We start from the raw sequence: 16,712 nt of genomic DNA, 5'->3' as shown, positions 1-16,712 counted from the left end.
GAATAGACAAATGGGATCTAATTAAACTTAAGAGCTTCTGCACAGCAAAAGAAACAATCATTAGAGTGAATCGGCAACCAACAGAATGCAAAAAAATTTTTGCAAGCTACCCATCTGACAAAGGACTAATATCCAGAATCTACAAAGAACAAAAACAAATATACAAGGAAAAGACAAACAACCCCATCAAAAAGTGGGCAAAAGGCGCAAAAGATATGAACAGACACTTTTCAAAAGAAGATATTTATGTGGCCAACAAACATATGAAAAAATGCTCATCATCACTAGTCATTAGAGAAATGCAAATCAAAACCACATTGAGATACCATCTCACGCCAGTTAGAATGGCAATCATTAAAAAATCTGGAGATAACAGATGCTGGTGGGGATGTGGAGAAATAGGAACACTTTTACACTGTTAGTGGGAGTGTAAATTAGTTCAACCATTGTGAAGACAGTGTGGTGGCTCCTCAAGGATCTAGAAATAGAAATACCATTTGATCTAACAATCCCATTAATGAGTATATACCTAAAGGATTATAAATCAATCGATTATAAAGACACATGCACACATATGTTCACTGTGGCACTGTTTACAATAGCAAAGACCTGGAACCAACCCAAATGTCCATCAAAGATAGACTGGATAAAGAAAATGTGGTACATATACACCATGGAATACCATGCAGCCATAAAAAAGGATGAGTTCATGTCCTTTGCAGGGACATGGATGAATATCCATCATTCTCAGCAAACTGACACAAGAACAGAAAACCAAACACTGCAAGTTCTCACTCATAAGTGGGTGTTGAACAATGAGAACACATGGACACAGAGAGGGGAACATCACACACTGGGGTCTGTTGAGGGGTGGGAGCCTAGAAGAAGGATAGCAAGGGGTGGGGAGATTGGGGAGGGATAACATTAGGAGAAATACCTAATGTAGGTGACTGGGGGATGGAGGCAGCAAACCACCATGGCATATGTATACCTATGTAACAATCCTGCAAGATCTGCACATGTACCCCAGAACTTAAAGTTAAAAAAAAAAAAGAATAAAAAATAAAAAGACTCCACCCTAAAATAACTTTCTACTAATGCAATTAACATAGGCAGGACAGATTAGTGAATGATAAATATACATGATACTTTGCTATATATTCAGTGAAATATATTCTTAACAAGAAAATTATTTTATCAAAATTATTTCCTAAATGAATCCAAGAAGAATGTACACTGTCCTCCAATACAAAAGGAATTGCTGTTCTGATCCATACAGTACAATTGCAATAACTTAGAGAGTAAAGAGCCATAGTAAGGACAGAAGATCAAACAAACTTACATCAGGTTCTAGAGTCACACAGCGCTGAAATGCCTTTGCTGAACCTCGATAGTCTTCCAAGGCCAAATAGGCACAGCCGAGAGAAAACCATACCCCGAGCTGCAAAGACCAAAAGTCAAAGTCATTCAAACACATAGAAACATTTACAGAATGTAACCCGGAATTTATTAAGATACTATCAACAAACACTCCTAGAAAGAATGCAGAGCTATATAATAAATATTTGCCTTATATTTAGTTTAAATGTAGAATATTTAGCAACGGAGGTAAATTTTTCCATATAATTTTCAATGCTAACGCTGAAAGCATGTGCAATATTATTGCATATGTTTCTCTGAGAAAATCCAAACTTTGTGTTAACCAAACTCCTTACTAGGCATGCTGGCCTTCTTTATCTGTGGGTTCCACAACTGAGGGTTCAATTGGCTGCAGAGTAAAAATGTTGGAGGGAAAAAAACTGGATGGTTGTGTCTCTACTGAACAAGTATAAACATTTTTTCTTGTCATTATTCCCTAAACAATACAAATTACATAGAGTTTGCACTATGTTAGGTACCATAAGTAATCAAGAGATGACTGAAAGTATACAGGAGGATGTATGTAAGTTATATGCAAATACTACAGCATTTTATACAAGAGACTTGAGCATCATGGATTTTGGTATCTATGGGGAGAGGAGGGAGCCTGGAAGCAATCCCCCATGCATTCTGAGGGACGACCATATACAAAGTATCAGCAGATTCACAACTGATGCATATATTACAAACTCAGAAGAAGAAATTTCTGTTTTCATCTACAAATGAGACCACAAGAACTTCTGCAGCTTAACCAAGAGCCAAACTGCCCTAGCATATATCTGCTTAGGCATCCCTGAAAATGATTTAGAAAAAGGAGGCTCAGAATCTGGATCAAATAGTTACTCAAAATGTAAAGCATGACTTAAGCCAATTAGATTTGTAAACATCGAGATTCAGAAGACAGATAAATTAGGAGGTAGCTATTCAAATTACAAAAAAATATATAAAAACCTGTACATGATAGGGTTTCCTTAAAATTCAATAGCATGTCAAAAGGGAGATAAAACTAACAAAAATTCAGCCGGGCATGGCGACTCACACCTGTAATCCCAGCACTTTGGGAGGCCAAAGTGAGCAGATCACTTGAGATCAGGAGTTCAAAGTCAGCCTGACAAACATGGTGAAACCCCATCTCAACTAAAAATATAAAAATTAGCTGGATGTGGTGGTGTGCGCTGTGCCTATAATCCCATCTATTTGGGAGGCTGAGGCAGGAAAATCCCTTCAACCTGGGAGGTGGAGGTTGCAGTAAGCTGAGACTGAGCCACTGCACTTCAGCCTGGGCAAAAGAATGAAACTCCATCTCAAAAACAAAAACAAAAACAAAAACAAAAAACCCCTAACAAAAATTCAATGGAATTAGTCAGAAATGCAGCTATTATGAGTTGTTTTCCTCTCAGACAGTCAGCAAAGCCCACTTCATAAGAAGACTGAAGTCTCGTTTCTTACTAACTTCCAGAAAGGCACAGAGCCAGCTGTCAGATTTGCTTGAACAGTTTAGGGTAGGAAAGAAAACGAGGTGCTCTGTTATCTGTCCACAGCCTTCCATAGAGGCAGAGCAGAAGGCTGCCTCTACATCACTCCTCCTTCAGCCATTCCCACAAAACTTGTTCCATATGGCTAGCAGAGGCCTGAAAGTTCTTTAAGCAGATGAAGATTTTTAGCCAGTAATTAGAGATAAGGCTCAGAAGCAAACGGCCTTGGGCCATTTAACACTTTGCCATGAATTCACAAGAGGCTATAAATAACTGCTATCAGGAACCTTTATGGAGAACAGATTCTGTTAGAGGGACAGGTATTGCCTGAGAAGAGGATGGATATATGTCTGGTAGTGGGGGGAGAAGCAGAGGTACTAGGTTGAAACTAAGAGTTAGAAGCTCACTTTTCTGAATCATGGGATTTTCAACAACTTAAAACTGACCTCATCACTTTGCTTTCATCTGGTTTTTTATAGAATTAAATGAAAAGAGCTTCAATGCACCAAACCACACTTGCTAAACATGATACATTGAGAGAACCTAAAGTCTGATGCTAACATATAAAACAAGCTCTCTAAACCAAGTAGAAAGTTTCAAAATCTGTGTATTACATTTCATCAATGTTAAGATACACTTTTTCCCCCCAGCATTTAACATTTCTGAAATAGAGATGCATCTTAAAAACCAATAGCTTGTCAGAGTTTTATCTGCAACATTTTTTTTTCTATACAAAGTGGTACTTAAAGGTACTTCTGACAACTGATGGTGTCTTAGATACAATGAATTATGGCAGCAAGTTTACTTGGAATAAAGGATTCCTATTTTGAGACTACATCACGAACAATGAGAACTGATCTCAAGGTCCTCAAAATGCATGTGCCCTGCTTGTTTTCTGTATCAGCAAAGAACAAATACTATTTCCCATGTGTTGTTATAAAAACTACATGTTAAATTCAAAATCTAAATAAAGACTTCATTTTTCAGTCCATCTGAGAAGATTTACAAAGGCTGCAAATGTACAAAATTAGCAATTACCTTCTAGCTCTAAAACAGACTGGTGATGAGATTATCATTTATTTTTAATTTTTAAAACTACCAAATGTTTTGTAACCACTGTCTTTAAAACCATAACAAATTTAATGAAAATCAGAAGACGACTTAAGTTAACATAAAGTATTATGGTTCTCTTTTCTTTTTACTCTTGCCTATTTTTGCAGTGTTTTAATAACCTGCATTTGAAGGGAAAATCCTAGACTCGTTAGCTGCTAGGTTTTATCTATTGATAACATGAAGGCAGATGAGCTTTGCACATGGTGGTGTTCTTTGAAATCGTCAATGGCTTTTTTTTTTTTTTGAGGTCTTCAGAATTTGGGCGACTACAGAGAATATTTGGTGCCTCTTTTACTTTTTTTTTTTTTTTTAACTATTACTTAAACTGCTATTACCAATAGCGATTGGCATCTCAGTTCAGAATGGTCATACTCTTAAGAACAGAACATCATAAAAGAAAACAAAATCAAAAGAAGCCTCAAAAAACCTATCCTGATTCCTCAGAAGAGAGTTGTGTATATTTGGGTACAAAAATCTCTAACTTCTAGTTCAATGCTATCAGATAAAAATATCATACTAGTAGCCTTATTATATTTTTTAGTAGTTACATTTCAAAAAGTAAAAAGAAGGTGGCTCACACCTGTAATCCCTGCACTTTGGGAGGCTGAGGTGGGAAGATCACCTGAGGTCAGGAGTTCAAGACCAGTCTGGCCAAAATGGTGAAACTCTGTCTCTACTAAAAATACAAAAAAAATTAGCCAGATGTGTTGGCATGAATCTGTAATCCCAGCTACTCAGGAGGCTGAGGCAGGAGAATCACTTGAACTGGGAGGCAGAGGTTGCAGTGAGCCTTAATAGCACCACTGTACTCTGGCCTGGGCTACAAAGTGAGACTCCAGCTCAAAGGAAGGGTGCAATTTAATTTAATAACATTTTATTTAACTCTACATATTCAATATGCGATTACTTCAATATGTTATTACTATACAAAGTTATTGAGATATTTTATATCCACTTTTTCACACCAAGTCTTTGAAATTTGATGTGAATTCTACACTTATAGCATGGATCAATTTCGACTAGTCACATTTCAAGTGTCCATTGTCACACATGGCTAGTGGCTACTATATTAAGACAGTTACACTCTTTCTCTGAAACACTGACAGAAGCCCTGGAATACCTTGCATCCTTCCCTTTTTTCTCCAATAAAAAACTAGCTCCTCTGGCTCCCTTGAGTTTCTTTCATATACTATACTTACTCCTGTTCCTCTCTTTACAATAACAACCAAAATAATTAGCTCTTAATGAGCAGCTGCTATGTGTGCCAAGCACTAATATAATGAGCTTTCCACACATTACTCATGCGTTCCTCACACCCACCCGGCAAGGTGGTTAATCTTACTCTCCTAAGACAGACGACCAAGAATCAAAGTCAGTCACAGACAGTGGAGAGGTTCGACCCAGTCAGTGTGACTCCAAAGACCCTGTCCTCTCTGTGTGACCACACTGCCTCCCACAACACCATTCTGCCCATACATAAGCCATGATTTATGGCAATACCATCCTTCTCACCAATAAATAGAGAGGGGGAAAATAGGGCAGTTAACACGCACTGGGAAAACCCAGAAGACAATTCTTTAAGAACCAGGAGCATATCTCTTTCCCCAAAAGGCTCTCTTGATTGGGCTAGTCAGGTGCACAAAAGAAGACATAGAAAAATGGGTGACCAAAGGACAGGGCAAGAATGAAGTGAGATAATCACCTGAGAGAGAGGCGGTAGTTGAGATTTCTGCAGTGCGAACTGTGAAGGCAAGCTGGCTATAGGCAGGCAATGACCTTTATAAGCTGACTGTCTAGTGTTTATCTCTCAGGGAGCCAATATAGAAACACAAAAGCAGGCCAACTTTTTATTTTGAATATGATGATACCTGTACTTAAAAAAAGATTTTAAATTATTTTTAAAATAATTAACAAAGAACTCAAAGGGTTGAGAGCATGATTTCTCTGAACTTCCCTCACAAAGCCCCTTAGAGTGTGATAGAGGAGAAAGATGACTGGGATTCAAGTGGCTCTGAGTAACTGTTACCACCCTGGCTATGTCACTTAACCTCCAAGTCTCAGTTCCCCAAGTGTGAAATAAGCAGGGGTGGACTAGCCTAAAATTCCTGAGTTCTTCAGAGGCCCAGATTCTGGAAACACAGAGGGGACAGGGTTTGAAGGTATACTATTGCCATCTAGTGGCATAATAAGGACATTAACAATAGACTGGAATACAGAAGCGCTTCAATTTATGCTAGGGTTATATCCTGATAAATCCGTCTTAAATTGAAAATATTGTTAAGTCAAAAATGCATTAAATTCACTTGATCTGCTGAACCTAATACCTTCACCTAACATACCTTAAACATGCTCAGAACACTTACATCAGACAACAGATGGACAAAATCATCTAGCAGAAAGCCTATTTTATTTTTAAAAAGTGTGAAATATCTCACGGAATTTATTGACTACTATACTGGAAGTTATCAACGGAATCGATGTATGGGTACTCTAAGCATAGTTTCTACTGAAAGTGTATCATTTTTGCACCATCATAAAGTCAAAAAGTTATTAAGCGGAACTATCATAAGTTGGGGATTGTCTGGTATTTAGAACTAGCAGTGTTGAAGAAACAGAAGGAAATCAATTCAATTCAAGACCTTAGAAATCAATTCAAAAGAGACCTAGAGGAAAATGAGGCCTACAAAGGAAATAACTGGCTTAAAGCCACACAATGGTTCCTCAATCCAAGTGTGAAATATGTGTGCTGAAGAGAGTGACTGCAATACTCATTAAACCTTAATAATTAAAATAAAAATTAAAGTTTGCTACCCTGAGGGCTAGCAAAGACTAAGCACGACTAGACAATGGACACAGATAACTTTCAAACCTAAAAAGTTAATTTTTACAAAAGTATTTAAGGCACATCTGCAATAGGTACCACTTATGAGCCTACTACTCAAACTCCCTCCTGAAAGTTTCCACATATTCAATAATCAGTGTGAATACACTTTTATTCAAGAAGTGTGAATACACTTTTTGCTGATTTCCCTCAGAGGATCAACTGTTTTGAATTTTTCTGTCACATATAATAAAGGTTAATGTAGAACAATCTAATCCTAAAGCCACATCACACTCTCCATTCTTTCTGTACCCCTGCCTCATTTCTATGACCCCAAAAGCAGATGAGTTGTTGAATGTGGTATCATTAAACAGGAAACGATCGAAGCAAAATCCAGGAGTGACATCAACAATGTCTGATAGTAGCTTTTCCCAGAGTGATGCCTGATGCTCATTTTTTTCCTAATGTGCACTGCCAACTCTTTAATAACCAAGTTTCTCATTTACTAAATTCTAGGTTCTCCTTCCATGAGGAAATACAAGTTTTAACCTGCCAGCTTCCTGATCTCTCCAAAGAGATTTCTTTTATTTCTTCTATTTCAGTGTCATCCCTTAAACTAAAGGATCAACTAAATTTTTGTTTGTTTGTTTGTTTGTTTAGACAGAGTCTCTCTCTGTAGCCCAGGCTGGAGTGCAGTGGCATGATCTCAGCTCACTACAACCTCCGCCTCCTGGGTTCTGGTTCAAGCAATTCTCCTGCCTCAGCCTCCCGAGTAGCTGGGATTACACGCTCAGATAATTTTTGTATTTTTAGTAGAGACAGGGTTTCACCATGTTTAACAGGATGGTCTCGATCTCCTGACCTCATAATCTGCCCGCCTTGGCCTCCCAAAGTGCTGGAATTACAGGCGTGAGCTGCTATGCCCAGCCAGATCAGCTAAATTTTATACATATTTTTTATTTTACTATAGGCTATTAATTATTGAATACCCTTCTCTTAATTCTTGGTCTAGATTTGGCTACCACTGGTCTTTATATTTGCCCAGTCTTTTCAAGTAATTCACAATGCAAGGTAACATAGGTGTTTATATGTTATCTGCATGTGAGATTCTCCTGTTAGATATAGCTCCCTAATTTTAGGCTACAGATAATGGGGCAACAATGGTTTTCTACAGTGCAAAAGGCAGAAAAGAAAAGAACCACTATGTAACATCTATTACTGTGAACTTACTATGGGCCAGGAAATATGTTAGACACCTAACAAATATTGGCTCTGATTTTCCCAACAGCAAATCCAGGTAGAGATTATACACTCCATTATTTAAAAGCTCAGAAAGATGAAGAAACTTGTCTTTGTTATCTTCTTTGGGATTACCAGAATTCGGAATCAGGTCTATGGTAGCAAAGTTTTCAGCCTCCTCACTATGCATCAGTCACAGCTACAGCCCAGATGTTACCACAGTGCTCACATTTCTTAGCAGTTATGCAAGTCACACCTTAAGAGTTTCCTTCTGTACTGCTTACCAATATGAGAAAGGAAGAATAAATAGGAAAGAATGTCTTTTTTCTGTACATATTATTTTCACATGTTAATCCTGTCCTCTCTACTGGAATGTGAGTTCCAACCTTGAGTCTTCCCACCACAAATAACGTAAGTTCAAAACAGAAACTATATAAATCCATTTCAAATAAAAATATTTTATCCTTTCAAAAGCTAAAATGAATGAAAAAGTTAAATCATCCTGGTACAAACCACCAGGATGATTAAAATGCCAGAGTACTCGATCATAAGAAGTCTGGTCTAATACATATCAATGGCCTTGGAAAGTTTGGCTCAGTTAAATCCCTTTTCTCAAAAAGAGTCACTCACTAACATGTGCTAGATGGTCCCAAATCATCAATCTTATAACCTCACTTTGCTTCTGATGAAAGCCCCGATGGCTCTTCATTAAAGGATGAAAAAAGTTCAAACCTGACAGCCTGGTATTCAGGGCTTTTTATAACTTGACCTCAATAAAATCTGCCATTACTTCCTAGCATACGATGATATCCTCGAGAGGCAAAATCATGACGAGGTTAAGAGCGAGAGTTCTGAGCGAGATCAGAAAGCTCAGGTTGAAATCCCAACCCCACCCCTCATAAACTGTAAAATCTAGTACAAATTACTTAACCCTCTATTTCTTCATTTATGAAAGTAAGGTAAAAACAATAAGTACTTCATTGACTGCAGAGAATTAAAAATATATGGAAAATGCTTCTAGAGCAGTACCTGGCACTAAGTAAATACTCAACATTAGTTGCTATTATCATTATTATAACTGAATAAAACATAAACCATCAAAATCGATAGTTACCAAGAAACTGCTCTCTGTGAGGTTTTTACATCTGATAGTCTCCTTCTTTGAAACATATTTTCCAGTTTTTTCTACCTATCCAAATCCCAACCATTCCTTGTACTTCATACGAACATTCACTTCCATCAGGCTTTTTCTGACCTTTCACATCCTTATGCGTAAGGCCACCCAAAAGCATCGCCAGGCAACCAAAGCATGTTGCCTATTCACTCAACTCCTTGGTTACAGACAAGGCTATTCATGCCTCCTCTCTCCATTTAACCCATATAAACCATGGAGGGCAGGAGTCTGTGTCTTAACACAATTCTCCTGTATCCCCCCCAATACCTCAATGGTTTACAAAGAGTTCATACTTACATAACAGCTTAGAATATAGAGGCTTAATGAATAGAAATAGCTATTATAATGTTAATGTTCTCATTTTCCAGTCTCATTTTTAATCGTATTCCTTATTTCCAAAGCTAATACCTTCATCTTTTCTGATTCCACTTTCCTCTAGAATGATATTCCCTATTTATCTCCCCTTTCTCTTTAAAACATTCAATCTCTCCTTTATCCACTGGAGTCTTTCATTCCTGCCTTCCTCCATGTAAGGGTCTCCAGTATCTTGAAATGTTTTACCTGACATTTCTGCCCCTCTGAGTACAACACTCTACATTTGACTCTTATCTCTCTGATGTGCTCCTAACATGAACACTCTATAGATGTTATCACCATTTCTTCATCTGTCACTCACCCTTTACTCTCCTGAATCTGTTTTTGAACAGTGAGCTCCAAATCCAATGACCTCTTCGTAGCCCTCTGGATTTTTATCACTACGTGTGACATGACATCTGCTCTTCTTTTAGTTGCCATGAACCCCTTCCTGGGGTTTCCTTCTATCCCTTTGACCAAGACTCTGGTGTACTCTGATTCCTATTTCACTGGTACCATTTCTCCTGTCTTCTTCCAACTGCAGGAGATGTCCAAAGCTCAGGACACTGCCTGTTATTCTTTTCCAACACAGTTTTCTGTGAAGAACTCACTTTCATGGCTTCAATTAACTTCCAGAGAAAAGCCACATCTGAATGCTTAGTTCTGACCTCACCATTGGGCTTCACTCGGGGTTTTATCTCCAATGGACTAGCAACCATCTCTGCTACAATATAGCACCATCTCCTCATATTCAACATCCAAAACCACATCACCTTGCTGGCAAAAGATGCTTTCCCTTCCTCCTAAATTCCCTAAAGCTATCAATAGAGACATTCTCCTTTTTAATCAGACAATTGAGAAAACTGGCCTCCTCTCTGATTCCAAAGTCTCCCTCAATACTGCCAGCCCAATGAGTAAGTCCCAGAAAATTTCCTTTGTAATGAGGCTTTGGTCATTCTATCTTTCCCATGCTTACCACGAAAGCCACTGATAACTCACCCATGATACTCATTCCTTATTTAAACTTCCCATAGTACCACTTTTGTCGTATCACTTATTAATTCAAAACCACAATAGGCTCCCACATCCACAGGGTTAGATAATCCTGATACAGGGCATTTAAGGCCCTTTGAAAACTAGTTCTATGCATTATCATTTCCCAGTGGAAACTCTGTTCTCTGCTGATAGGTTGACATAGCACAATTCATGACAACATCCATATCTGATATACAAGTACTTGATAATGCTTAGTTAGGCAACCACATAATATAATGTCCAAACTGCAACACTTTTGAAAATGAACCAGAGCATTAAAAAAAAAAAATTAGTTAAATTACACAGTTTTAAAAAAACTGTTTATTGACCAACAAACTGTTAATCAATAAATTTTTTACTCCATCGGGGGACTTATAAGATGATTCTATTCAAAAATTATGTTTAAAAATAAAATTATTTATTGAAAAATAAAACTATATTAAACTAAAAAATGTTTAATGCTGATTATGTGAACATTTAAAAATAATGGAGCATTAATCAGCTGTACAATTATAATTTTGTACATTTCCATAATCTATTACAAAATTAAAATTAATTCTTCTGAGCAGACATTCATATATTTTAATCAGTGTTTTAGTCATATTTGATGTTAATACGATGTCACTGACATTTTACTAATAAATATATTTTTTCAATATGACCTTAGTGTCTTTAATTTTTTCATAAGATTACCTGCTAATTCAAAGTTGTTTTTTATTGTTAATTGTCAAATTCATTGTTTATACATTTAAAACTGTTGAAAGCTTTTAATGACTCTTTTCTAGGGGACATAATAATTTTAATTGAAAATATTCTTTCTAAGTATACTGATATACCTGGTAAGCTCAGAGCAACATCTGCTAAATAGAACATATTCTTAATTTTAGCTTTGTTAATATTAAAACATAAATACTTAGTATCTTTTGGCTTGATTTAGGGTATTTTTCGTCAACAAATATTTTTAACAAGACAAAATTTATCAAATATCTTGTCTCTATTTATGATTCTTTGTAATGTTTCACCAAACTTAGATCCTGCTAAATCATAGGCCTCTATTACATTCCATTCTAGTAAAGAATATAAATTTATTCGATTGAAAGGAACCAGAAACAGGATGGGGAGCTGGACCAGGTGACAGTGGCATGGCCATATGCCCCACGCTTTCCTGCTGGGGTCCACCCATGAGCCTGTAGGTGCCCTGATGGAGCTCCAGCCCAGCCCTGGAAGCTTGGCTGACAGCTTCCTGGAGGAGGAGCTTCGGCTCAATGCTGAGCTGAGTCAACTGCAGTTTTCGGAGCCTGTGGGCATCATCTACAATCCTGTGGAGTATGCATGAGAGCCACATCGCAACTACGTGACTTGCTACTGCCGGGGCCCCAAGGAAGTGCTCTTCCTGGGCATGAACCCTGGACCTTTTGGCATGGCCCAGACTGGGGTGCCCTTTGGGGAAGTGAGCATGGTCTGGGACTGGTTGGGCATTGGGGGGATTGTGCTGACCCCTCCCCAAGAGCACCCTAAGCGACCAGTGCTGGGACTGGAGTGCCCACAGTCAGAAGTAAGTGGTGCCCGATTCTGTGGCTTTTTCCGGAACTTCTATGGACAGCCTGACGTCTTCTTCCATCACTGCTTTGTCCACAATCTATGCCCTCTGCTTTTCCTGGCTCCCAGTGGGCACAATGTCACCCCTGCTGAGCTGCCTGCCAAGCAGCGAGAACAGCTTCTTGGGATCTGTGATGCAGCCCTCTGCCAGCAGGTGCAGCTGCTGGGGGTGCGTCTGGTGGTGGGAGTTGGGCGACTGACAGAGCAGCAGGCACGACGGGCTCTGGCAGGCCTGATGCCAGAGGTCCAGGTGGAAGGGCTCCTGCATCCCTCTCCCCGTAACCTACAGGCCAACAAGGGCTGGGAGGCAGTGGCCAAGGAAAGACTGAATGAGTTGGGGCTGCTGCCACTGCTGTCGAAATGAGTGCCCCTGGGGCATGGCATGGGACACATTCAAGACCTCGAAGTCATTCTTGGGCAAGCAGATAACAACACATCTTCTGGACTGGAGCAAAAGGTCCTCCTGTGCTCCCTGGTCGCTGGGAAACGTATTCTTTGATATGTTGAACTGTCTTCCAACCTACCGTGGCAGTTTTGACACTACTCTGGTTTGCCCTCCTGATTCCTGCTTTCTTTTTTTGAGACAGAGTTTTGCTCTGTCACCCAGGCTGGAGTGCAGTGGCTCGATCTCGGCTCACTGCAACCTCCACCTCCCAGGTTCAAGCAATTCTCCTGCTTCAGCCTCCTGAGTAGTTGGGATTACAGGCGCCAGCCACAACGCCCCACTAATTTTTGTATTGTTAGTAGAGATGGGGTTTCACCATCATGACCAGGCTGGTCTTGAACTTTTAACCTTGTGATCCACCCACCTTGGCCTCCCAAAGTGCTGGGATTACAGGTGTGAGCCACTGCGCCCAGCTGATTCCTGCTTTCTTTACCTTTGAACATTGTCCCTTTCATGGGACCCCACTTTGTAGAAAATCTACAGAAGGTGTATGTTTGCACTTGCAGACTGCTCTACCTCATTGTTTCCTTGGGAGACTATTCAGCTGAGAGTGCCCTAGACAGTAATTTCTAAGGTCACATTTACTATTTTAGAGGAAATATCTTGCCAAGATACCTACCCATCCTTATAGAATAGCTGGCTTCGGCTGACCCCTTTCCTCACAGGGACAAAGACAAAGCATGGGACACGAAATTAAGAGGGAACTTCTCATGGGAGGCTGCACCTGGATCAGAGGAAAAGTCCGGTGTGGCAGAGTGAAAGTCAGAAGACCTGCATTTTCATACCAGCTCCGAGACTTGTACTTTTTGATGGACAAATTGAGAAACCTCTCCATGCCTCAGGCTCCTCATCTGTAAAATGGGGATGTCTACCTTTTGGGGTTGGTGTGAGGATTAATTGAGATAACATTTGAAAGTGCCTTGCATGGGCCTGGCTTGTGGGTGCTCATTACAGTACTCTTCTTTCTTGCCTCTGGGTTGGGGATTCACTGCACTGCACTACAATGGTAGCCCCTCTCTATTCTGGATACCTTGCTAGGGGAGAGTCTGGGCTTCCACCTGTGGCCAGGGTGAGGGGAAAATTCTCACCTTGTCAGAGATGGATCAATGACTATGAAAAACCTAGCCTGTGTTTTTTTCACTCTAAGCATTAAAAGCTCCTAAAGCCTTTAAAAAAAATTTTATTCAATTAAAATAGAAACTCAATCAAAAGTGTCTTACGAACTATTACTGATGTTTTAAGTGTAACAATATTACAGTTTTTAAAAATTCCCTATTTCTTAGAAAAATATACTCAAAAATTTTTTTAATGAAATGATTTGATGTATGGGATTTGCTTTAAAATGATATGAGCCTGGGCAGGGTGACTCATGCCTGTAATCCCAATTTGACTTCAGAAATTTATTAAGATGCGCAAAAGCCATTCAAATGCCACTTCTGGTTTGCCTAAATTTTGTTATTTAACCTAATTCTCTGGATATGTCTAAAAAAGAGGATAGAATTTCTGTAAATTCCATTTTTCTATTTGTCTTTATTGCAGGTCTTAAAGGAGAACACCTATATGTGTTCTCCCTCCAGACAGTTCAAACTTGGTTCACAAGTTAAAATGAGTTTATGGTGTTCAAGTTTGCATCTTGTAGTAGTTCTGTACAATTGTAGCATCTAATGCCTGCATATTTTGGCGTGGTTTACTGCGTGCCTGAATTGGATTCATATGACAAGCTGCAAAATATTCTCATATAACATCTGTTTATACTGTGACTCTGCTTTGAGCAAATGTCATTTCTTTGTCTATGTAAATAATTAATTCTAAATTATATAATGAGACCAGCAAGCCCTGTCAAGTCCTCCCTTGTGACTTCCCTCACTTCATCCCTTCCTTCCTATTGCCCCTCCCACACTAAGAATTGTCATGACTAAAAACTAGACTACTGCTACAGTCTCTTAACTTAGCCCCCATCTAGAATCTCCCACAGCCAGTGTTGCCAAAACAATATTCCTGAATTACCTCTTTACATATCACATTCCCACATGTAAAACAAAGCTCCAAACAAATCAACCCTTCAATGGCTGTCAATAAAAAACCCAATGGTTTAGCCTCACACTGAAGGCGTTTCATAACCTAGCTCCAGTCTAGCATTCCCAATGTAACTGTCCCACTTCCTTTGACCCTAAAAAACTAACCTCTTCGCCAAACCTCTATTCCCCCAACACACACACACACACCCTTCTGTGTTTCCAGAGCTTTGTTCATACTCTTCACCTGTCTAGAATGCCCCTACCACTGCCCTTCCTTTGCCTATTCAAGTCCTAACTGTCTTTCAAAGCCAACTCCAACATCTTCTCTTCATTGTCCACCAAAGGTAGAAAGGGTCTCTTTGGCCTCTATATAATAGTGCTTTACATATAAAGCACTGGCATGATACAAATGGGACTATCTGCTGACCTGCTGCTACGTCTTCATTCTTTGGCTCAGTGCTATGTACAGGCACATTAGTATATATTTAGCTGAAAAAAAGTAGCTGAAGATACTATTTATTCACCCATTCAACAAATATTTATTGAATACCTAATATGTACAAGGCACTTTTATAGGCACTAGGAAAATATAACCAAACTATAGAGACGAAAATTACCATCTTCATGGGACTTGCATTCTAGTGAAAACAAAACGAAACTTTTTTTAAAAAAAGTAAACTATACATAAGTGCTATGGAAAAAAAAATAAAGCAGGAAAGGAAAATTAGGAGTATAAGGTGGGGGTACGATGTTAAATAGAATGATCATGGAAGGCCCTTCTGAGAAAGTGACCTTCAAGTAGACCTGAATGAGAGTGGGAGCCAGGTATGCGGATATCTGGAAGAAGGACATTCCAGGCAGAGGAAGAGCAAGAGGAAGATCCTGAGGCAGGAAGTTACCTGGCATATTCAGAGAACGAAGAGGGCAATGTGGGGTAAGAAAAGGCAGAATTGGAGGAAGGAGGGAGAAAAAGTGCCAGGAACTTCTTCTGGGGAAAGACTTGAGAGCCATTAAGAGACAGTATTGTGACATCTGACCCGAGTTTGAAAGATAAATTTGGATGTCCTTTGAGAATAGGCAGATGGGTAAGGAGAAAGGCAGGAAGACCAATAAGGAAGTAACATAATTAACCAGGTGCAAGACAATGGGGATTTGAACCAGGATGGCAGGAGCTGGTAAGAAGGAGTCTGATTCTGGACATATTTTGAAGGCAGATCTGCTAGGACTTGCTGATCAATTAGATGTGGGGTATATGGGAAAGAGGAATTAAGCATTACTCCAAGGTTGGATGGGGTTGCTATTATAGGGATAGGGATAAGCCTGGGAGGAAGAGGGATTAGGAGTGGGGAGAACACTTCAGATGCTGGAAATGTAAAGTTGGAGTGAGGAATGAGGAGATCAAGTAAACAGTTAAGTACCAGCATCAAGTTCAGGAGAGAAGACAGGAGTGAAAATAAAATTGGAAAGTTGTCAGTGTACACTGCAACTTAAAGTTCTAGCACTAGATGAAATCAAGAAAGTGCAGACAAAGACAAGGTCCAAGAACTAAGCCTTTAGGGCATCCCTAGGAACCAGCAAGGGAGCCTGAGGAGCTGCCAGTGAGGCAGAAGGAAAAGGATAATGCTAACGTGCTGAGAACAGACTGTGCCTGCAGAGAACAATTCATGTCTGTGAGGTTCCTGACACTGATTTAACTGAGACTATGGCAAGCTAAGGGTGGGAACTCACTTACCCAACTCATAAGGGAGTTGCAGTTAGGGTAAACTTTAGGTAGAAGCTTCTAAGATATGCAAGGATATAATACAGTTTTCCAGAAAAGTAAAATTTTAAAAACAACATTGAGTTAGTTCTCCCTTCTACCTAAAACCAGAAATTTAAAAAATAGAGTGATAATCAAATTAGAGGAAGGTTTCTCAACTATGGCAATGGTGAAATGATAGGCCAGATAATTTTTATTGTAGGGGCTGTGCTGTGTATTATGGGACGTTTAGCAGCATCCCTGGTCTCTACCCACTAGATG

The 16,712-nt window shown here is 39.3% G+C and overlaps 1 protein-coding gene and 1 pseudogene across 3 annotated transcripts in view; one reads left to right on the top strand and one right to left on the bottom strand.

The window, feature by feature from the left end:
• TTC27 (tetratricopeptide repeat domain 27) overlaps window positions 1-16,712 on the bottom strand; it is a 191,180-nt gene that overhangs the window by 47,401 nt on the left and 127,067 nt on the right. For all 3 annotated transcript variants that reach the window (XM_021674421.2, XM_021674423.2, XM_021674422.2), the window contains one exon: window positions 1,343-1,441. In XM_021674421.2, the coding sequence (XP_021530096.2) occupies window positions 1,343-1,441 (99 nt within the window). The remainder of the gene's footprint in view (window positions 1-1,342; window positions 1,442-16,712) is intronic.
• Window positions 11,743-13,678, top strand: LOC105733132 (single-strand selective monofunctional uracil DNA glycosylase-like; annotated as a pseudogene).

The sequence above is a fragment of the Aotus nancymaae genome, unplaced genomic scaffold, assembly GCF_030222135.1.
Source record: "Aotus nancymaae isolate 86718 unplaced genomic scaffold, 86718_ANA_hifiasm-v0.15.2.pri h1tg000057l, whole genome shotgun sequence".
Taxonomy (NCBI): domain Eukaryota; kingdom Metazoa; phylum Chordata; class Mammalia; order Primates; family Aotidae; genus Aotus; species Aotus nancymaae.
This window is presented reverse-complemented; position numbering and strand designations above follow the sequence as displayed.